Here is a 23,937-nt window from a genome sequence, read left to right on the forward strand (position 1 = left end):
CTCAACTTATTAGAACAAACAGCACAATTCTGTCTATTCGAGTACAGACTCTAATAATCAACAATCCAGAAAAAAGACCAATTGGTGTCAAAAGTTGACCGTTTTGACACCAATTGGTCTTTTTTGATGTATGAAGTATGAAACACACTACATTCTATTTGCCAAACACACATTCTCCTATCGATGTCACCCTTCTGTATAGGAAAACTGAAATCCAATATGGCGACTTTCAGTTTAAAAAAAAAACATCTTAAAATGACCGATTTCCAACTCATTTGGGTATTTTTGGAACCAGAATGATACACAAAAGTAAAAAATCGACCACAGACATCATTTTGAAGTTTAAGATATATCTAAGATGTCGGAAAAACTGCCGAAAATGATCAAATACTATCCAATATTAATATTTCCGGAACCAAAATGACGTTCAGAGACCAGAAATTGACTTCACATTTCGTTTTGATTTTTTTTATGAACAGCCGAAAGTGACCAAAAACACCCAATTTGGGTATTTCGGTGAACGTCATTATTACTATTATTTTATTTACATTCATCGGACATATTTGTCTACATGAACACTTAGTACTAAGGGTAAAGGTAAAATTAGCTACACGAACATGAAACACTCCAATACTAACATTGAAGTCCAAAAAATGATAATATGAATTAAACAGAAAACACATATGTCTTATTGGTTGTGCTGCGCATAATCTGTCCGATGTTGTTGGAGTCGAAGGAAGCTTCGCTGTCTCATTGGCCGAGGAATAATGTTTAGGTTGATCTGAGCAAGAGTCCATGGTGCACTTACATCTCCTGAGAGGACATTAGCCAGAAGGATGGTCCCCAGATTCTTTCCAGAGCCTCTTTTGCAGCGTATCCAAACCCAGCAAGCGTCAACGGCTTTCGTAAGATGGAAGATCGTTAGTGTTTTGCCAGGGTGAAAATCGCTGGGCGTACCTTACGCACTTCACTTGAATTCTTTCGATTCTGCTGATCCAGACGTTGTGAAAAGGGCTCCAGGGCTGTTTCAAGTATGAATCGCACTAAATTGAAGTACAATGAGCGTAAACAATAGGGATCACGGAATTCAGAGGCTACTCGGAAAATAAATCCCAGACGTCTGCTGGCTTTACTGATACTGTAGGCGTAGTGTTCACGAAAGTCCATCTCGGAATTCAACAAGACACCGAGATCCTTCACGATCTTAGCTCTTTCCAACGCCTCAGTTCCAATGCGATAGTCCCAGTGAACAAGTGTTTTTTCCTAGTGAACGATATAACCATTCACTTCTTCACGCTTATGGTTAGAAAGTTTCGCTCACATCAGTCTCCGTAGATATCGATGATCTGCGGCAGCTTTCGGCAATCGTTTAGTGTCTTCCAGCCAATGAATTTTAAAGTCATCGGCATAGACTAACCTGCAATGATCAGGAACTGTACGACAGACGTCGTTGAAAAATAGTGAGACACCGGAGTAATTGCTGAAGGGCGCAGATTCGGAAGTTCCTAGTTTGATGCTCAGTTGTCGATTGGTCAAATATAATTCTATCTATTTAGTGAAATTCGTAGCCACGCCTAGACGGTCCGGTTTTGCTAAGAGAATCCGATGATGCACAGAAGCCTGAAATTGACGTCAGACACCATTTTGAATTCTGAGATGGCAACTCCCGGTTTCTGGAAAACAGCTGAAAATGACCAAATACCGACCGATATGGATATTTCCAGAATTAAGGTAATGTATGGAAGCCAAAACTGTCGCAGCTGGCACGAACGGATTGCATGGGTATTTTGTCCCAGATTTTTTGGATACCCGTTTTAAACTGTTTCAAGTTGGTGATCTTGTTATCAGCTAGTTTCGACATCATGTAAGACCGTACAAAAAAGTCTATTGGGTTCAGATCTGGGGAGCTTGGCGGCCATTCTTTAAAATCCAGAAAATCCGTCAAATTGTACCTACACCAATCGAGGAACACTCCTCTAGAACTTCCAAATTTTGTCCGGAATCGATCATTTTGTGGATTGTGTGGCTGCTCCAGGGCGAATAGTTTTTCATTAGATAAAATGAATTCGTGACTAGTGTACTGTGGTAGTATCATTTCCGCTCCCAACGAGTTTTTATTTCTGAGAGAACTCTACGCTCCTGTGAGCCTTACATCCAAGATCAGTTGTCAAAATATTGCACCTTATATATGTGCATTGTACCTTTTGAAAGTTTTATAGATAAAATTTGGTTTCGATTCCATACGTTAGAATATCATGAAAAGGCGGTCACCGACCTAAAACCGCTTTACTACGACTTCCCGAAATCGCTCCATCGCAGAGAGTAAGAACTGATACTTTTATACAATATACCAAAGAAATGGGAAAGACAAACACTCGAAAACTTGTATGTATTCGAGGTCACAGCAGTTCCATCTGAATGAAATTTAAAATAGAAATGATCAGATGCAATGATAATAAAATCACAGACCGAGATGATGAAAGAGTCAAATTTTGTTGGTACCGAAAGCATAGTATACAAATCTGATGTTTATAGCAACCACATTACGCCCAATCGAAAAAAATCAATCTATATAAGCAAAACAAATATTGTGACGTAATTCTCGATAAGCTTGATTGCTTGTTCTACGTGTGATGAAGGTTTTTCACCGATACATTATCGTTAGATTTGACGTTCGCACAGTGATGGAATGTGAAGTACTGATATGAATTCTCTTGTTAATGTGTAGAAATAAACCGAAGATACGATTTTGATATGTAACATTTTCACACACTTGACCTGGAGTGTTTTGATAGAAAACTTTAAATAACTCATCAGTGAAGGAACGATTGAGCGATGTTGATTCACTTACAAATATTTATTGATTCTACTCACATTTAATTTAAGATTTTTATCCCCGAACTAAAACAACGTGATTTTTTTTCTTTCCTTCACCTTCCAAACCCCTGCGGTCACCGTTTTGTCCGGTGCGATATCTCAACAAAAGCAAACAAACAAACAAACAAGCATTTCGAGCACCTACACGGCGCGTTTGCTGGCGTCCTTCGTACCATATGGCCGAGCAAAAATCTTGCCAGCAAGTGTACCGAATTTTCGTACAGCTGGAAGTCGCTATTTTTTCCACGCTTCAATTGCAGCGCAGCTTCCGTCGTCCTCTGCTACTACTGCCGCTGCTGTACTAACCAACCAATGTACCACGTATTGGCCTTTTGACTGTTTATTTGTCAGCCGAGCGTGAATTTCGCATTCGAGCTGCCGAGATGAATCATCGATTTATTTATTTACAGATCGAGGCAAAAAAACTTCGCTGACTTCTAAGCCAGTGGATAGTCTTCCGCAAGTTAAAGTGATTAATATCCAAGAAGGGAGCAGTTGACGGAATTAGGAGAAGTGATCGACTGCGGAACGAAAAGTTAAGTTCGTCCTCCAAACTTGATTTTCGTTCCTTTCCGAACCGATTCCGTTCGGAAGTCCGGTTTCGAGGCTGGGAACGAAAATTGCCAGTCATAAGAATTCGTTAAATTAACGAAGACAAAGCCTTGAATGGTTGTTAGCAAATATTATAACATGATAAGTAATTTTACTGTTATGTTTGTCAATGTCATAAAATATAATTTTATACTTGTAAATTTTGTTAAAACTGAAGAGGAATTTTTCAATAGAATAATTTTGATTAGAAATTATTCAACTAATATAATTTTGGAACGGAGTTGACGCAAATCGTTCTTTAGGTTCAATTTCTCTACAAAATCGATTACAGATAACGGTTAAACCGAGAATGATAACAATAAACTCAATGGAAATCGTCATCAAGCTTTCTTTAAATATAACTGCGATTGTTTCCTCCGAACCGAAACCGTTGGTCGGTGATAAAAAATAAATCGTATTGCATTGTTATTTAAAGACCAGTTGCAAATTCTTTAACTCCAGCGGTTCGGTTCGAGCTCAAATCACGATAGTGACCAGCAAATGCAGGTCTATGATTACCAGCTCATGGCAAGCGTACTACACTAAAAGACAACCCACATGGTTTTGCTTTTGAAATTACCCTAGATGCCAATCATTCGATGGCTTCTGTGTGCTTTTCACATGTGTAACGAAGCTGTTTCGCAACCTGCGCCAATTGCGAGAGAGTTTCAAGTTCCTAACACAAATGATATAAATCACAATTTTGTCTATTCGAGTTTCTTTCTACAGTGGGCGAGCGTAAATTTCTTCGAACTCGTTACACCAACTAACTAAATGGAGTAATAATGTCACCGAACGCCACGAACGGCCAAGCTGACCTGGGATATTTCAATCGCGGAAACTCACATCCGCGCAGGTTCGGTACCTAGTAGAGTTGTCACAATATTGTTGTTTATCTTTGGCGTATAGAGTTTCGACGTGCTGTCGGGCCTCAGAATGTCGCTAAATTTGGCTCCTTCGCACGATGAACGGCAGACAGCGCGTCACGAGACCGATTTCCGCGTTTGGCAGCGAATGATGCAACTCAATCGTAAAACTAACCCAGCGGCACGTTCTGCCGCTTAAGACGTTCTGCGATTGCGAAAGGGAAGAACATTTGTGCAACGAAGTGGGATTTAAAACGGTTTTTTATCACCTAAAATAAACCGACTCCTGTGAATAAAAAACAAATCATAAAGAACCATATGAGCGTGTTATTATATTGACTTACTTTTCCACCGAAAGATAATCAATATGTTTGCCCTGAATCCGTCCTGCTATTATTAACAAACTAAACGCGGCACACGATTGAGAGACAGAGAAAAAAACTAACCAACGCACAAAATTAGTTAACGACAATTTCGAGATCCGCTCGGATGTTCGCCGGAGGTTTCCCTGTATTTTTAGTCTAAGGGCCGCCTTTCAACGCATCCGTGCCACCTTGCGGCAGTTGAGCGCTGGGAATAAATTATGATGATCATTTTTCGTAAGCACGACCGTGCAATAGCCTAGATCTGAACAGCCGAGTTTCTCGGAAATTGGTACCATCCCCAACCGTTATTTCGTGACAACGTTGACAATTTTACAGTTCTAATTGCATCACCATAAACAGCCGGGTTCTACACTCCCCGAATGGCACCGCAGTGTGCCGGTATAGCCACAACCTAGCAATCATGCTATCGCAAATCTTGATCGCCACGCTTTACAAATAGTAGCGCATGTACCGTACGTTGAGTAGTAGTACTCGAGGTCTCTAGGAAATCAACAGACCTGGCGCCTTGCATCTGCGATCAAACGATTACTATCATCTGCCACTGCATGCTTGTACGCACAATTCATTCCGATGACCTTGACTCCACTTGACTTCCCCTGTTGGTCGTGATTTATTCAGTGCATTGACCTCTGTCATTTAGTAACTCTAGCAGTCGACTGTCCCACTTTCAAAGCAGAATATGGGCAGTCTCGCAGTCATTAGACAACGGTAAGTCGTTGTTTGTCGAAGGTCCATGACGAAAACGTTAAAACAATCAGTAACGGAACGTGAATGCGAATTGCTCTCTGATCTCGACTGATAGTAAAAGCTTTACGCTTTGAGGTTTTGCAAAAGAGATCAATGCCTGCATTTGTAATTTACATTATGCAATTTACAATTACCGTTTCAGAACACATGGAACTGGGAAAAAGTTTATAAAAAAAATTGTTAAAAATAAGGCTAGAAACTTGAATTGGTTTTTATTAAATTTTCATGAATCGTTAACTAACGGGGCTAATAACGAGTAAGCGGATATCGATATATATAACTGAATTTGAGCAGGTTAGTGAAGCGTCGCTAAAATTTAGTAGTTGAAACGCTAACCATTATTTTGATAAATCCGGAACTTCAACGCCGGATTATTTTTCTATAAAAACTGAGAATTGCTTCTCAGTAACTTACAAAATGAACAGTTCGTTCAAACACCGTTCAATTGTCTTGAATTTAAAATTTTATTAGGTCCAAGATTTTGTCAGGGAATAGCACGCTATTACTTTAGTTATACTTTTCCGATCTTAAAAACATATACTTAACATAACTCCTGTTTGTACGCTTCACATACTTTTCGCATAAAACTGTATAGCTGCATTCATATAAGAGTTACGAGTGACTAACATTGAACGATAGCAGCCTGTGCAAATCATCATGACGATACCAACACGGGTTCATATCTTATTAGTGTAATAAATTGTTACCACCTTACACATTGATAATACGCTAGAGCATCAATTGCATTATGGTTAACATCAGGCTTCATCCGTTCTCTTGATTTTTGCTCACATCACCTCCTCTACCTGGAGCTTTGGAGAACTAGACATTTAGTCGTAGAGTATTTCAGTCGCAGAGTTCATTTTCACTCTTAATCATGGTGTGTGAGGGGTAAACAATTGTTTTCTCTCTTAGTTTAAAAGCGAGCAGTTTCCGTTAGCTTTTCCGTTACTGAAAGAGAAGTTGGTCAAAGAACAGAGCATTTAAGGTTCACATTGGAGCCATATACTAACCGAATTTAAATTCAATATTATAAGAAGATTCAGAATTTACCATGGTGCGTATTCTGCAGAACGTTCGATTTTATGCTGTTTTCGCCGTACCCCAGACCGATGAGAACGGTAACACAATTCTCAGTTGTTCTTGTTTCATTGTTTTCTCTTCAAGATGAAGATGAGCAAAACGAAGCCTGGTTAACAAATATTTGTTTTTCAAGTTTCAAACTTATCAAAAGTTGCATAATTTTTGCACAATATTGATGCGTTTTCGCACCATCCAACTTTTGCATATATGTATATTTGTTTACACAAATGCTGTTCGTACACAAACTCATGATTTAGTGTTGATTTAAATTTAAAAAAAAAGGAACTTCGTTGCTGGAGCTCGTAACTATCATTCGAGGAAGATTAAACGTTCATTTTAACATTTTTCACAATTTCGGAGCCGCTGAATCTAAAGAGAAGTTAACATACATAATATGGTCAAACTAATTCCCCTTCAAAATATTAGACCATGAAATTTGTAAAAAAAAAAATTTCAAAAATATAGTAAATAACAAACATACTTTGAATACTTGATTTTTTTTTGACAGATTCTAGGGAGAAACTCCCTGGTTTAAAAAAAAAAATACATTGCATGGTTTTTATCATATTTTTCCCAAGTTCTTTCTTTTCGCTACAAAGCAAAACCACGCTAAATGACCTATCGTGAAATATCGACCATTTCTTATTTGATTAAAATTTTACAAACGTAACTGACTCAGCACACTGAGTATTTTCCGCGGGTGGAATTTTTTTTAAGACTCAAGAGTTATTTCCTGAAAGGGCGTATGACATAGGATTTATTTAAACTAACTTCGGCAGACCTTTTGCTGAATTCTTGTCGATACCCTACACCAAGAAATTTTTTTTTGGTTACGATAATTTCTAGCTAACACTAAATCTAAATTTACAAGATAAATGAATAGTTCAATTTTTTTCCCATTTTTTGACGTAGAACTACGTCTCTCAGGAATTTCGGCTATATAGGGGTGTAACATGGAAATCTAAAAACGAAAAAAGAGAAAAATATGTCCAATTTCAGATGCTAAGTCGGATGGTTTACAATGCATTTACTTCCTTCTTGCAGCAATCGATTGAAAAAATCATCTAAGCATCCGCCCAAATGCAGAAAATTGTAATTTGATTATTAGAACAATTGTACTATTGAAAATTGTCGAGCCTTGTCGAAACGCAGATTTCAACCGCTAACTGGGTTGTTTAGCTATATCAGTTTTTTATATCATCTGAAAGAGCTACATTTTCTAAGCAAAACGTGATTTTCAAAAATTTTCTATCGCTGTCCTTCATTTTTCAAATCATGAATTAAAACTGCTCGATATCTGCTCGAAATCGCTACAATGACAGTTCGCCCATATACCAACTGTCATTGTAGCGATTTTGAAGCGTATTTCATTCTTCATTTAAAAATCGAAGGACAATGATATAGAGTTTTAAAAAATTACGTTTTGCTCAGAAAATTACTCGCTTTTAGCTGATATACAAAGCAAAGCAAAGTAAAGCCTTGGTGCTATATTCCGATTCGGAACTAGACCTTCTGTTTACTATACACAGACTTCGCAGCCAACCGTTAAGTGTACAGGACAATTGCGGGGCTAGCGCTACGATCCTACTGACACTAACAGTCTCTCCCGAGTCGAGACTCGAACCTACGACGACTGGCTTCAAATTTCGAACACTTAAGCTATGATGTAACTTCTTACACTAAAAAATCAACTTGGTATGAGCACTTTCATCGATCTTAAAGGTTTAGCATGTTGGATATTTTATTGTTGTTGCAATTAAGTGCTATTCATAGAGATTTAAACACGGTTTATATATGAAAACAAGGAGAATTTATAAATCGGTTTTGATTAAAATTCCGAACACTCCAACGTAATCGCTAAGAGATAGAAAGGAAAACCGTTTGAATACTGACTGTCACTTTTTTCAACGCCTGCTGATTTCTCGGAAGTGTAATCGTTCTTTTCATTACACTAGCTATAATAATTTGATTTTTATTGTAAAGTGTTCGATGTTTGAGACTGTTCGAAGTTTTAGGCAAAACGGTACCTACTAAACTGGGCAAGCACTCTTCGAGCTTTTTAAGAGCTTGTCTCTGCTCGAACCAATTATTTTGCTAGTAGATGGCGACTAGGATGGTCCCAAATGAGTAGCAGCGGGTAGTAGCAGGGGTGGCAGGGGATAGTAACAGCTGATGGGGACAGCGGCAGCGGTGGCTTCAGCGGCGCTTTCCTAGTAAAAAACTGCCTTCGTGCGATAGTAGCAACATCAACAGCAGGTACACCGGCCGGCACTTCCTCCAATGAGAAGCTGCCGTTTTTTTACATCACACAAACGGTTTGTGATGCTGGCAATCAAAAACTGTGGGCCGTCAAATTTCCAGTGTGAAAACAGCTTTCTATTATGTTATCAGATGAATGCCTCATTCCCACAAAGTTGGAACGCCTTCACAAAGACGGTTGTAAATTCGACTCCATTTCCATTACAGTACGAAGTGATTTTTTTTTCAGCAATACGCAACACCACTCAACAGCATCGTAATAAAGTGTAGCGTATCTAATTGCGGCATCTTCTGTTTACTGCTTCCATAAGACACTAAAATGCATAATCATGCCTTGAAAATTGTCAAGCTCTAACTATGCAAACATTGTACTATTGAAAATGTTCAAGCCTTGTTGATACGAAGATTTGGATCGATCTGATTGGTCGTTTAATGCTCACTAACACGGTCGACAGAGTCATATACCAGTTTATAAGTGGATGGCCACTAGGACGGTTCTAATTAAGCAGCAGTAGCGGCAACGGATAGCAGTAACAGTGGTTGCTTTGTGCGGTAGCGGCAGGCGCATTGGCCGGCACTTCCTCCCGTGCAAAGCTCGGCCGTAGTTTATCAACACACAAACGTTTTTCAAGATGCTGGCTATCATAATCCACCAGCTGTGTCTTGTTTTTATTATGAAAACAGCCTTCGACCTTGTTCTCAGAGACACTGTTAAGATTTGGTAAAACAGGTCGGACTCGATTATCCGGAGTTTTGAAAAATATTTCACTCCGGGTAACCAAATTCTCCGGAAAATCGAGCCGATTTTTTATAACCATTTTTTTTTCATCGAGAAAAGTCAGTTTCAGTCAGTTGATAAAAAAATATTGCACTCGGTAAATAAGCCGAATGAAAATATAAAAAATTATCTAGCGACTGTATGACAATGTTTGCCAAATAGGTATAGAATATTGAATCATAATGAGGTATCGATCGTATCATCTCTTCTAATACATAAAGTCAACTACGCAGCATTAAGCGCAAAATACTGCATCAAATTTGGAATTTCTAGGTAGAATTGACGAAAAGGCAAACGTCACAAATGTAAATAAAATCTGAAATTGAAGAAAAAAATATGACTCCGGATGATCTAAGGCGTCGTACACAAATTACGTAACGCATGAAAGGGGGGAGGGGGGTTGAGTGTGCGTTACTTATTGTTACGTAGGGGGGAGGGGGGGGGGGGTAGCAGAGACAGTTACGTAGCAGTGATGTTTGCTCGAAATTGGAAATTTCGGAGGGGAGACTGATCAACGTTACGTAATTTTAGGGGGGGGGAGTCATGTCGAACGTTACCTATCGTTCCATAGGGGGGGGGGAGGCGGAGTGAAATCTGGATTTTTAGCGTTACGTAATTTGTGTACGACGCCTAACCACTTTCCCCGCATAATCAAATAATTGAGCCTCCAAATAATTGTGCGTCTAGATAATCGAGTTCGACCTGTATTATTTGAATGAAATGTTAACAAGATTTTGAAATATTTTGCTTTCTCCCATCATATTGAACAGATGATTCGATGCCCTCATCGTATACAAATTCACCATAATTCCCGCTGTCGGGGTAGCACAGAGGTGCAATAAGCATCATGTCCAATTTTAAATTCCTTTTTAGGACTACCAAACAAATGATTTGAAGACTTAATATTTTCTCCTTTTGCGCTAGAATTGAAAGTGCGAAGTTATTCTAACCTGCATGCACTGTAACTGTCGAAACTTGTTTGCACCGCGTAGTATCTGTTCCATTCTTGTTCAGTACTGTTGTTTTTATAGGTGCAAATTGAAATAGGTTCTATGTGCCCAAAATCGACCCAATCAGTGTTGACGATGACGACGAACAAGATATGTTATCCCCTGAAGATGTCACTGATCAGTGGCGAAACGTCGGACATTATAAAGTAAGTCGATCTACTTTTTGTGACTGCTCTGTCGAAAATACAACATAGACAACACTTTACGCTGCTCTTTCTGACACACACTTTGTCTGAGAACAAAGAGCTTAAGTTTGACCAGTTCGTGTTGTGAGAAGAGAAAAATTGTAGAGAAAAGAAACAAAGAAAATGATTTGTTCTGAGTTTTTATATTTCAATATTTTTGACCTGAAACGATTTGATACATTGACCGCTGTACCAAAATCGTTATGAACATACCGGCTAGAAAATGACTTTTAGGGATAATGATAATGAAATGATAATCAATCCCAAAATTCAACAGTGTCATCATATGCAAATTTGTGTGGCTCTGTCTGCACTGAGGTGAATTCCTGCACTGAAGAGAGCTTTTGGTTCTAGTGAGAACTAGTGACTATTTCCAGTGATGGAAAAAAATTACTTCTAGCGATTTTGAATACATATAAATCAAGTCTAAGATGCGTTGACACTGCCAAATATACACGCTGCAAAGGTTATTCTGCGTATTTGGTGGGACCAAGACGGTATTATTTATTACAAGCGGTTGGAACCGAGTGAATCTATCACTGGGAAACGGTATCGATTTCAATTGATGGGATTAGGTTGAGCACTGCGCGAAAAACGGTCTGGAAATGAGCAGAGGCACGAAACAGTAATTCTTCTGCATGACAACGCTCGGCCTCATACCACCAAAGTCTCACGACTTTCATACTCGATATTGTGCCACGTTAAAAGCGTTTATGAAATGTTGTGTGTGCTCCAAAAGAGTTAAACTATGTGATTCTCAATTTATTTAGTCCCTTAAATATCAGTAAATCACCCTACGTATATTTTTTTTCCACCTGAGTGAAATTGTAATTAAAGCTAGGATGAAAAAATAGGACTTTGATAAGTTGTCGATAAACAAAAAAACAACCTTACACTGGAAAACCCCTATTTTAAAGTGTGTGGATCAAAACAAACATCAGAATCAATACTACTGGGTACCTAAGCCACCGCCGTTTTCAACCGTATGCCAAGATATCGACTAATATTTACCCATTCCCCCCGTTTGTGGCTGCTGGTCGTTTTTTCCGAACCATCGTACTTCAGGTTAGGGTGGTGATAACGCAGCCGAACGGAGCGCCGCCGACCACACCGATAGATGATAACTGGATCGGTACCGTCGATGGCGTAATGGTGATAAGTGGTCTGGCCGAAGATAACGCCCGGTGCCTAAGTGTGAACCCTCAGCTATCTTGCGAAGCATGATAGCAATTATTGGCAAAAAGTGCACAGCGCAGTTGTTCCATCGATTTCAGCCGAGAACCATCGGAAATCGTCAGTGGAATCGCCAGTTCAAACGGTTGGGCAGGTGGACGAATTACGTCCGTGTTTGGATATCACGGGGTCGGAAGTAATCATTTTAAGCGGTTGAAAATCGGGTGAAAGAAGGATACGAACGTGTAACTGCAAGGTGAGTGATGATTTGATTGAAGGTGGTGATTTTTTTTTTCGATTCTCACTTCCTGCCAACTGAAAGCGCAGTGGGTGATTTGCTCGAGCTTGATACCAACACCTGATGAGGATGATGTGGCCTTTCGTCTGAGGGAATCGCGCTGCGGTTGATTGAGTGAAATGTTCAATGATAATATTAGTCATCCAGAAATTCCCAGCGTTGTATGCAAATCATGTATACTGTAATAATGCGGTAACACTCCAACGGGCTGGTGTTACGAGCAATTTATGCAAATTTCGATCAATTTACTACTTCTCACTGCATATATTTTGTTACCAGTTTCAAACATACTGCAAATTATTATTAATATCCACGTCGGATTCCCTCTTGATGGTCCGTAAATACTGTTTGATGGCTTGCACATTACGGTGACGTCATGTTTTCGTAAAAGATTTTTTTTTTTTTCTGACCATATTTTATCGTAGGATGAAAGTAAATCCACGATGAATCATCGTTCAACATTCGGCGAATTTTGCTGTGCAACCACAAAATCTTGCACGCTTACCTGAAGTGCTGTTTTGTTTTGGACAAATCTCATCCAACCCAAAACGGATAACATGGTGATCACATCAGCAGGGAACGGTGGTGTTTGAATAAGCTTGAACTGTCGGTTATGACGGCTATTGATCACCTTTTGCCATCAGATTTGGTCGATAAACAACCAATGAATCACGGGGGCTGAATTTAGTGAAGTGAGTTGATTTGAAGCCAAAGCAAGCTCTAATGTTGAAATACGTAGCTCTCTCAAATTGGTCGATTTCAATAGCTAAGCAAGCAGTTCGCTATTAATACTGTCAGAAGTGGCACTCTATATTGATAAACGATTATATTGCACGAACCACACAATCTGCAGGGTTTTCGAAGAAGTACGCGTGAAGATTACCGAATCTATTTGCTCTGATAACGATAATCATGTTTTATTCTGTTGATCGAAAAGGGGAATTTCGTGGCTATCATTATGCAACTTGTAATAACGATTGTTTCGAATTGTTGACTCTTCGTTCTCCGTAACCCTTGATCTGCGATACTATCTCTCTGGTACATAACGGGGTTATCTAACTAATTCGGTAGCCATTAAAATGCTTATCTGCAGCTGCATCTGTTTGAAAACTTTGTTGCTCATTATCTCTTCATCCCATTACCACTGCATTGATAGTAGAAATATACCAAATTTCTTTAAATCGACAAGCAAATGAACAGAATAGATTGAAATTGGTCTTAAAAAAAATAAACTCTCTTTTAAATTCTACTGATCAGTTGAATAATGTTTCAAAATTATAAATGCCATGTTTGACTCTTACACCGGAAGTAAACCCCACCGTACTCAGCTGAGATCGATCAAAACCGCAAAAGGAACTTATTTCACTTAATGGCCCTCGTTCCATTTGTAGTTCGAGGGTAAATTTTCCTTCCCGTAATTATTATCGAGAAGGCAATCAGCTCGACTGATAACGATTAATTGTTTTTTCGTAATTGTCTGAGGTAAATGTGTGCAAATGTACATGAGTGGCCGATTCCGGGTGTACAATCTATTTGTACTGTCCAACAAGTGGTATTGGACGCTCACAGACTAGATTCCGAAGAGAGGTGCTTTAATCCCTTTGATAATAAGTTTGTGATAAATAAAATCTGACGAGGTGCAAATTGCGAGTACGTGACTGGAGTTTGAAATGGCAGAGTATTTTTTCCAATCCGAATAGGGATTGTCTCCTAACAGCATTCATAATTTTAAGGTCAGAACCATTGTTCGAAACAATGTGACAATTTGTCAATAAGTCAGTGTCGTATAACCTAAAAATGCCACGACGAAGTAAGAGACCTTGTATTGTTACGAAAAGAAATCAGACCCCCTATTCTGAAAACACTGGAATAGGACTAAAATAATTACGATGCATTCTTTAGAATAAATTCTTCCTGAGCAAAATTTCCACATGTTTCAGATACTTTTGATAAATGGCTTAAACGATAAGAGAATATATAGACCGTACTCGAAAAAATAAAACATGCAGAAATAATCACCAAAAACTCATTTTAAGACGCAAAATTTTTAAACTCTCAGGGATTAAATAAACACATCGGTATTAGCTATGTTTTTGCAAAGTTACTTTGCATATATTGCACCTTAGGCTTAACGCTATCCATCAATTCCTGTGCAACAGTTGGGCCATTTTTCTTACACAGTTTCATCTACACTTTTTCAAATCCTGGTCGTTTTTTGAAGACCTTTCTTGTTTACGGAGCTCGCTATTGGCGAAATCTGCGGCCAAAACAGAGTGTATTTCTTGGAAATTTGTCGACCTTCTTTTCCCGCAACTTCTCCGGAACATCTAAACGAGGCTTGCCGACGAAAAATTTCTGGCCGGAGATCTGATTGGTGTCCACTTTAATGTAAATCTGATAGCCCATTAAGGTACATTTTGGCTGCACCAACCATTCGGGGTGCAGCTTCCTGGCGCGAGATTTGGTAACAGTATTCTATTTGCCGATTCGGTTAAGCGCCTTTTTTACCTAGAGGACATGAAGTCCGCTCCGCTTTATTGTCTACTGGACTAATCAGATGGCAGAATTGACCTTGGCCACGTCCCGAATCGAAAGGTTCGGATTGCGCTTGAAATAATGCCTCACCTTTAGGGGATCGATCGCCTCCGCTTTTTTTCCGCTGTCAGCTCGTCGCTAGGTCGTCTTCGTCTCCTTGCACGATTTCACCACACGAAACACGATTGTATGGTCGATTCCCAGCTGTTTCGTGTTGTTCACCTGTGGAATTGGTCTGGATTTTCCACGACCGCGCCTATTTTTTTTTTGTAGAAACACTTATGATGAAGTTTTGCATATAAAAATATTGCATTCTAAACTAGTTTTAACCAAAATTTCAATATTTAATTTTTATGCGACTGTTTCGGATTTAAATGTCAAAAATAACAAAACTGTCAAAAATGTGAAGATTATGCAAATCAACAAAAATTTAAAAATTACCAAAAATGTCGAAGAGAAAAAAAAGTTAAACATGTCAGAAATATAAAAATGTCAAAATAAAACGCAAGAAATGTGAAAAAAATACCGTTGCGACAAGAATGTTTAAAATGTCAAATATATTCGAAATACCAAGATTGTCAAAACTGTCAATATGTGAAAAATGTTAAAAATGTCGAAGTGTTAGATATGCAGGGCTAGTAGCGGACTTGGGGTAAGTTAATAGTGATTTTAGTGACTTTTTTCAATAAAATAGCGGCCGATCAATGTCTAAATAATAACCAAAAAGTTAGCATTAGTTTTAAAATTCATTGCTCAACCCTAAATGGACCATATTTATTCTGAAATATGTATTTAGAACAAAGGAGGCGGAATGACTGGTACTCGTAGTTTATTTCAGTAAAATATCCACAGTTATTTTACATTGAAATAGTTGTAACTATGCACGGATTAGGAAATGCATACATTTGGCTTTTTACTTGTTCAAATAACTTAAAAATACATAGAAAATGAGCAACTCCGTAAAAAATGTGTCAATTTTAATATTTTTCTTTTTCATTTTTGATTTTGCTGAAGCTTTGCACAGGTGTTTCTACGAGTTAAAGATGCCATTTTGTGCTATCAGTGGAGTTCTGTCTGTCTGATCCACATAGACTTGAAAACGACTGAACTGATTGGAGTGAAAATTTGTATGTAGGGGTTTTCGGCACTGGGTATGGTTTCTATGATAGCTTGAGACCCCTACCTCCTCTGGAAGCAGAGATGCCAGATGTTTTTGAAAAATGTCTGCAACTGCTCGAAAAACCGCAAAAACGTGCCCGAAATCTGTAAAAAATCTATTCGTGATTCGAAAAAAATTCGCTCACGCAGGCAAAAATCTTTAAAAATCAGAACACATTTTAATAAAATCTGCGCAAATATAAGGAGACTCTGCAGAAACCGTGGAAAAATCTGCAGAAACCGTGGAAAAACTGCAAATATCTGTAAATCAATAAAAATCTGCACATGGACTCCCAAAATCTGCGTTTTGCAGACAAATCTGCATATTTGGTATCCTTGTCTGGAAGGGCGAGCTCCCATACAAATGAAACACAAATTTCTGCATAGCTCGAAAAATAAACAAGCAAATGGAGTCAAAATTGGCATGTGAATGTTCTAAGTTCTAACCCTTTATCGGTTAGTGGCAACTACTGTACTACATCAAATTTCGAATACTTAGGCTATGATGTAACTTCTTGCACTAAAAAATCAACGAAAAATGAGTTTTCTCGTTCATCTTAAAAGTTTAACATGTTGGTTATTTTGTTGTTGTTCCAATTAAGTGCTACTTACATAGATTCAAACATGTTTTGTTCATGAAATTAACGAGAATTCAAAACTCGGCTTCGATACAAATTCCGAACACTTCAATGTTATAACTAAGAGATAGATAAGAGAGCTTCGTAGCCGCAAGGTAACAGAGTCCGCTTTGATATGCGAGTGGTCGTGGGTTCGAATCTTAGTAGAATCAGGCCATTTGGTTGTCAAAGGACTTTAACATGGGTTCATTCTCAGGCTCTCCACTATGTACCCTTCCTTCAAGCTGAATTCTATAATACCCTTGCTGACTTTCATCCTATCAAAAAAGTCCCTCTTATGATAAAACTGTTCTGAGTAACGTATAATAGTTCTCTTCAGGGAACTGTAATTATGACGCGGTCTTGGCTGGAGGAACGAGGTTTCGATACGACTCCTTCCTCTTGACAAAAATATAAGTCCTACTTATAATAAACCTGACCAGAGGTGTAACATTGAGTGCCTCTTCAGGGAATTGTGATTGTGACGCGGTGTTGGTAGGAGGAACGAGGTTCGATAAGACTCCTTCATCTTGACAAAATAAGTCCTTCTTACAATAAAACTGATTTCAGAAATATTTACCCTCTACAGGGAATTGTAATTGGCGATATTGGCACGAGGAACGAGGTTTCGATAATACTCCTTCCTCTTGACATCAAAAGTTCCTCTTAGAATAAACCTGGCCAGAGAGGAACGTTAGGTGTAGCCTCAGTTCAGGCAATTGTAATTTGGCGATATTGGTAGGATAGAAAAAAGGCTCGGTATAGTAAAGCAGTAAGCTTGAAATGTAAGGGTAAACTCTCACACACAAGCACGGATATAAATAAAAAAAAGCGTATCATTCACTTCAATAGTGATACTGCCAATAATATGAAGTGCGGAGTACAGAAAACACCTGGGCAATATCACAATAGGTCAAAATGTCTCTGGTCGCAGTGATGAGTCCGCACAGAGAGAAAAAAAAGAGATAGATAGGCAAACCGTCTCAACACTGGCTGTCACTTTTCTCAACGCCTGCTGGTTCCCTGCAAGTGGCCCTACAGTAAAGACCTATACATCTCACACAAATGAAACACCTATTTTAACCAGTTTTCCGGAAAACAGTTTAAAATGATCGGGATGAAGCACAGCCGTCCCTGGAGGTGTGAGGAGGGCTCCCATACAAATGAAGCAAAAAATTTCTGCACAACTCTAGAATTAATCAAGCATATAGAATGAAAACTGACATGTGAAGGTTTTTCGGAACCAAAAACCTATTTTACCGGCCTTGAGTTCCGCCTGGAATGATCGGGATGATAAACAGAAGCCAAAAGTCGATTCTAGATGTCATTTTTGAATCCAAGATGAAAGCTTCTGGTATCTGTAAAACAGCCAAAATGCCTGGATACCACCTAATATGGGTAATTCCAAAACCTCAACGATGCCAAGAGATCGGAAATTGACTCCAGACGCCATTTTGGAATCCAAGATGGCGACTACCGGTTTCTGAAAAAACAACAACATGAAATCCAATATGGGCTTATTCCGTAATCACATGATGCACATGAGATCAAAAATCGATTGCTAACACCATTGAGAATTGGTGACTCCCAGTTTCTGGAAAAATATTCGAAATTGACTGAACAACACCCAATACTGCCGTGAGATGACAAAGTGACGTAAGTGCCACTTTCTGGAATATGAGTTTTTCATGCCAATTTGTTCATTATTCGAAGACCTATCTTTTGGTATATTTCTTTTCGTTGTTACTTATCCGTACGTTGCATAAAATCAAAAAAAAAAACAAAGTGACGTTGGCACACATTTTCATACAAAAGTGACGAAGAATTCTTTCGTTTTTGGGCCGCACTGAAAAACTGATCACTTGGATCTACGTCACAATGTCATCTCACGGCAGAATAGGGGTACTCCCGACGAAATTGGGATGATGCATAAATGCCAAAAACCGACGCCAGACACCAATATGAATTATAAGTTTCAGGAAAACAGTTAAAAATTATCACATGTGAGTATTTCGGGAACCAGAATAATTTCCAGAGGCCAGAGATTGACTCCACATGCCTTAACGATTCGACGTAAAGCATCTAAAAACCAATATTTTACATGTAAAGATACTTTAAGGCAAACTCTAGGACGAGATTGTTCTCATTTTTGTAAAACCAATCATTTCAACGATTTGTCTTTTAAGTTTGAACATACCAAATACCCGATTTGTCATGCATTTGCAGACTTAAAAAAACGCAAGGTCAATTTTTGGACGTATGTGGAATCAATTTGAAATGTTTAAAATTGATTGATTAGGGAAAAAATGGGCGCAATGAAGTTTGCCGGGTCAGCTAGTGATAAAAATTTTAAGAGCCAGAACAGTTTAATTAGTCCTTACGACGTATTCGGCAAATTGTAAATGATAAATTTGTATTTTTGTATACAATGCAAAAACGAAATCGGAGAAATACAAAATAAAGAGTTAAAATTTCCCAAAAAACAAAACTTGAAATTTTTTTCACGATATATATATATTTATTTTTAAGGACAAAATTATTATCTATAACGTTGCCGGAGAAACTATACCGATCCGAAAAAAGTTTTTGGCTTTAAAATTATGTTTATCATTAGCAGGCTCAGTAAATTTTATTTTTATGTCAGCACAAAGTTCTTTATGCTAACGGGAAATCCAACTTTGGGGGCATAGCCTTCTAATGATAATAATATTTTCAGAAGATTGTTTGATCGGTATAGTGTCTCGGCAAAGTTATAGAATTTTGTACTTAAAAAATATACAGCTTTGCGAAGATGCCACACCGATAAAACAAACCGTTATGGCTCTACAGATATTTGTAATCATAAATACCATTTTTACACAGGCTTTTTTCAAGAGTTAGTGGTATTTTAAAAAACTGATTTACTCATAGCACAAAATGACATCTTCAGCCCATAGGAACATGTGTGCAAAAATGGTCGATAGATGTCAGAATTGAAATTTAAAGATGACTGTTACATGAAATTTCAAGGGAAATACGGGTTTTTTGGTCTTCAGGATGTATCAAAACGCTACTATGTCTTATGTCCGACTTTTCGGCCTTTGGACTTGGTCTTCCTCAGGAGATATAAAGTTGTACCGTTTTTCGTTCAGCGTACAAAGCTTTACGGTAGTTTGTTATAGCTATCGATAGGTTCTCTTTCAAAGTACCACATCACGAAGCACGATGCGTTGGTGGATTTTATTCGTTTTCTCGGGCTTTTTATCGCACCTCTGATGACACCAACATGGACTCTCCATATATCTAGTCCTGGCTCTCCATATATCCAGTCCATCTTGGTGTCATCAGAGGTGCGATAAAAAGCCCGAGAAAACGAATGAAATCCACCAACGCATCGTGCTTTGTGATGTGGTACTTTGAAAGAGAACCTATCGATAGCTATGACAACCTATCTTAAAGCTTTGAACGCTGAATTAAAAACGGTACAACTGTATACCCCCTGAGGAAGGCCAAGGCCGAAACGTCGGACATAAGACATAGTAGCGTTTTGATAAACCCTCAAGACTGAAAAAGCCGTATTTCCCTTGAAGTTGTCAGGAATATTAAAAATGTCAAAAACAACAACATTGACAATGATGTGAAAAATATCCCAAACCAAAAAAAAAAACGTCAAAAATGAGTGTTAGTCAAGAATATCAAATACACTAAGGTCGTTTTTTACGCGGATTTTTTTTGCGCAGATTCCGGAATTTACGCGGTTTTTTCTACGCAGATTCCGGAATTTATGCGTTTTTTACACGGATTCCGGAATTTACGCAGTATTTTTTCCACCCGGATTGCAGAATTCACGCGGGTTTTTTTACGCGGATTCCGGAATTCAAGCGGTTTTTTACGCAGATTCCGGAATTTACGCGGTTTTTTTTACGCGGCATGTATCCCCCGAAAGCGACTTTAGTGTATGTCAAAAATTCAGAAATTAAAAAACAAATCCCGTTTAGTTTCCAGTGTATCAGACAAGTCATTGGGCTGTGACAATGTATTTTCATAACAGGTGCCATTTTCAGTTTTGCTTTGACGATAACATTTATTTCAGTAAAAAAGAGTTTCAGTTTTCAATTTATCTATTAAATTATTGTCATTTTATAAGTCCTACAGAAGCTTCAATTTTTACAATAATGCAGCGCGCACTAATCCATAAATCTGTGCTACAGAAATTACCACCTTAAAATAAAACTGACTAAGCTCGAATTGGTGCAAAACTGACTGAGGAAAAAGCCAGTTTTAATGTCGTTCATGATCTCATTTCAATCATCAAAAACAAAACAAAAATACTCCGTCACTTTACAAACAAGGTCCGGCTTCCGGTCACCCTGTTTTTCGTGTCTAAGTAGCCAGTGTGTAAAATCTCTATATTATAGAGTTCTTTTATCACACACCGATGTCACTTGCCAGAAATAGAAGGCACTACATGTGCGTTCACTTCACTCGATTATGGCCTGTTGTTTATCTTCAAGTACAGACTAATATTGTTCTGATTGGGGTCAATAGAAGAAAGGTGTTGCATTTTATGGCCAGTTATTTTTATGACGCATTATCCGCATTTTTATTTTATTTATCTTATAAGATAGGAACTGACATCAGGCTCTGAAATCACGGAAACAATAAATTTCTGCCTGGAAGAAAAGAGATTGCGCATGTAGGTGAACATATCTTCAATTTGTTTTAGTTTGCGTGCTGCTTCACTCAGAAAAAAAAAACATTGTGAAATTCAAATCACTATGGGGATTACTCGTGTGTGGGTGACGAATTTCGCACATTCCAGATAAAAACAAGATTGACATTTATATTGTTCAAGAACGTCTTCGTGTACGAATGAATTCTCGATAATTTCGAAATAAGTTTAGTTTGGTTAGTTCAGTTGGAAGATCTATGAGTGAGATGTGAAAAGAAGAGGCGACTTTAGTTTCGGTTGTCGTTAGATAAGTCGACAAGATTCAACTTATTTTATGGGTATAATAAATATTGTGAGTTGAAATTAACGTGAAGCTGTAAGCTACCTGCAGAATGATGTAAGTGGATGAACTCATGTTATAAGCCCAAGGTTGCATTTTTCCCTGCATAATTCATTGAACACTAGGAAACTTCGATTATTATTTATGCAACTATTATTGTTGGAGTTGATGAACATTCCGCGCGCAGTTTAATATTTTGTTCGTCTAATTTTTAGGATGCCCTGCTGGCTGTTAGAACATTTTGTAATTTTAGGTCGTTTTTTCTCATTTACTTATTTTTCGAAACTTTTTTACAGCTGGTACCCAAATAAGTTTCGAATATTCCAGATTGCTAATGCTCTGTTGTCATGTTTCATGAATCTTTTTACACAATAATCTTCAAGAAATTCAGTGTCGTCAGTATTCTCGAATAGACTGGTGATGAAAAATTCGCATTTTTATAGCTTCCAGGAATTGAACAAGATTTGAAAGTCGTTTTACAACAGGGTGCCGTTAACTGCACACTCTTTTGAAATTTAATTTTATCGTAACAAAACTGAATTTTAAACTGAAATTCATCAAACTTAATGATACGATAATAAAAATGACGTTATCAGAGATGCTGATATTGTTATGGTTTCCGGCACGAGCAAGAGTTTCCGACAAGAGAAAACAAATCACTTTTCACGCCTTCATAGTTTCCAACGAAATTTCGCATAAGTTCGAGCAAGCTTCCAAATCACCTCAATACTGACATTTTGATTTTTTATTGTGCAAACACGTGTACAAATTGCTAACAACATTCACGCCTAATTGCAAAGTTCTGTTAAAGCATGTACTCTTGTAAATCCGAAAAAAACAACTCTCGTAGTTTGACAGCTAACTTATCATAAACGGTTGCTCGCCCACAGACGGCGGCACAATAAACTTATTTTCACAAACTAAGCCAATTTACGACACTGGCAAATTTCATCACACTACAATTAGGCTATTACTTTCGCGGCCGTAAACATTGTAAGCGGCGGTTGAGCGCTGCATAGCCATCCGTCGAGAAACCAAGTTTTATGGTTATGGTTTGTTGGTTTGCAAGCGCACTAGGATCAAATTGATCGTGTAGCTCTAATATCTGGGCAATAAACCAAGGCCCAGGTATCGAAGCTTAATCGTTGATTGATTTGGTTCTAGACAAATAAATCGCTGTAGTATTCCACATGTGATCATCCTAGAGGCCGTCGTTGTATGAAGAAATATTTTACGAACATTTAATCCCCGATTATAAATTATAGATAACGAGTGCTTAATAGGCTATAAATTTGAGTCTCGAGAAATCGATCGGAGGATAATAAATTGCGACCTATAATCACGACAGTTTAAAGTAAACGCAGAAACTAAACTGATCGATCGTTTTTTTCTCTTCCAGCAACTCGCCAAAATTACACACCAACATGGAGCGAGGACTTCATGATCGAGACCGAGTAGGACTTCAGGATCAAGTCCTACTCGAAAATTACCAGAGCGAGGATGCCTTCATCGATAATCTGAAGAAACGCTTCCAGGAAAATTTAATTTATGTAAGTTGAATATTACTAATCTGACTTGAAGTGAACTGACTTCAGCAGTCGGTAAACCTTTTGTGTTTGTGGCGATTGTGACATGATGTGGTGCTAGGGGTGGCGATTATACTTGAAACCACACCGCAGTTGCATAGTCAAGCAAAGGTCAGCGACACATTCGCCATTTGATACCTTAATCCCTTTTGTTCGTCGCCAGCCGCTGGATTCAGTTACATGCGAACTGGGTTAAATTACGATAGGTTTGCCAAACGATTTTATTTGTCTTTATTCTTTTTTTATTGTTGTTGCGTTCTCGTTTCGTCGGCGCTGACATATAGACCTACATTGGCCACGTTTTAATATCCGTCAATCCGTACAAGGAGTTGCCCATCTACACGGAGGATGATGTTAAGGAGTACCGGAAGCGACACTTTTTCGAAGCCCCCCCGCATGTGTAAGTATTCGCTTATATCTTGAGCAGGAAAGAACAGCAGTTGTTGATGGAAAATATTACCGGTAGAGCAAAATTACATCTCGAAAACTTTTTTATTCCAAAACTAATTCCCGTAGCAATTTTTTTTTTTCAAAGTGTCCACAACATTACAGGCTTGTTTCATAAGTTTTTGTTTTATGAATTTCAATCAGATAATCACGTTTGCATGAGCTTAGTACGAATTACGTTTAAAGGAAAGTTTTCAGAGTACAAAGTCCATCAGGGTGAAAAATCTGTACTTGAAAATTGCATGATTTGGAACAAAAATTACCGAACAGTAATTGAATGTTTAGGATTTGAGTCTAATTTCTAGTATTAAAATCACGGAATTCGAAGTCCAATTTGTATCATCTAAAAT

General features: G+C 38.2%; 1 protein-coding gene across 9 annotated transcripts in view; it reads left to right on the forward strand.

Moving 5' to 3' along the window:
• Positions 1-23,937, forward strand: part of LOC129724866 (unconventional myosin IC) — an 85,547-nt gene that overhangs the window by 40,858 nt on the left and 20,752 nt on the right. For 7 of the 9 annotated variants that reach the window (XM_055680120.1, XM_055680122.1, XM_055680126.1 and 4 more), the window contains 2 exons: positions 22,954-23,104; positions 23,425-23,540. In XM_055680120.1, the coding sequence (XP_055536095.1) occupies positions 22,979-23,104; positions 23,425-23,540 (242 nt within the window). In that variant the 5' untranslated portion in view covers positions 22,954-22,978. Of the gene's footprint in view, positions 1-12,018; positions 12,212-21,444; positions 21,612-22,953; positions 23,105-23,424; positions 23,541-23,937 lie in introns of those variants that run through there. The other 2 variants (XM_055680127.1, XM_055680119.1) reach the window with 2 other exon arrangements.

The sequence above is a fragment of the Wyeomyia smithii genome, chromosome 2 (assembly GCF_029784165.1).
Source record: "Wyeomyia smithii strain HCP4-BCI-WySm-NY-G18 chromosome 2, ASM2978416v1, whole genome shotgun sequence".
Taxonomy (NCBI): Eukaryota; Metazoa; Arthropoda; class Insecta; order Diptera; family Culicidae; genus Wyeomyia; species Wyeomyia smithii.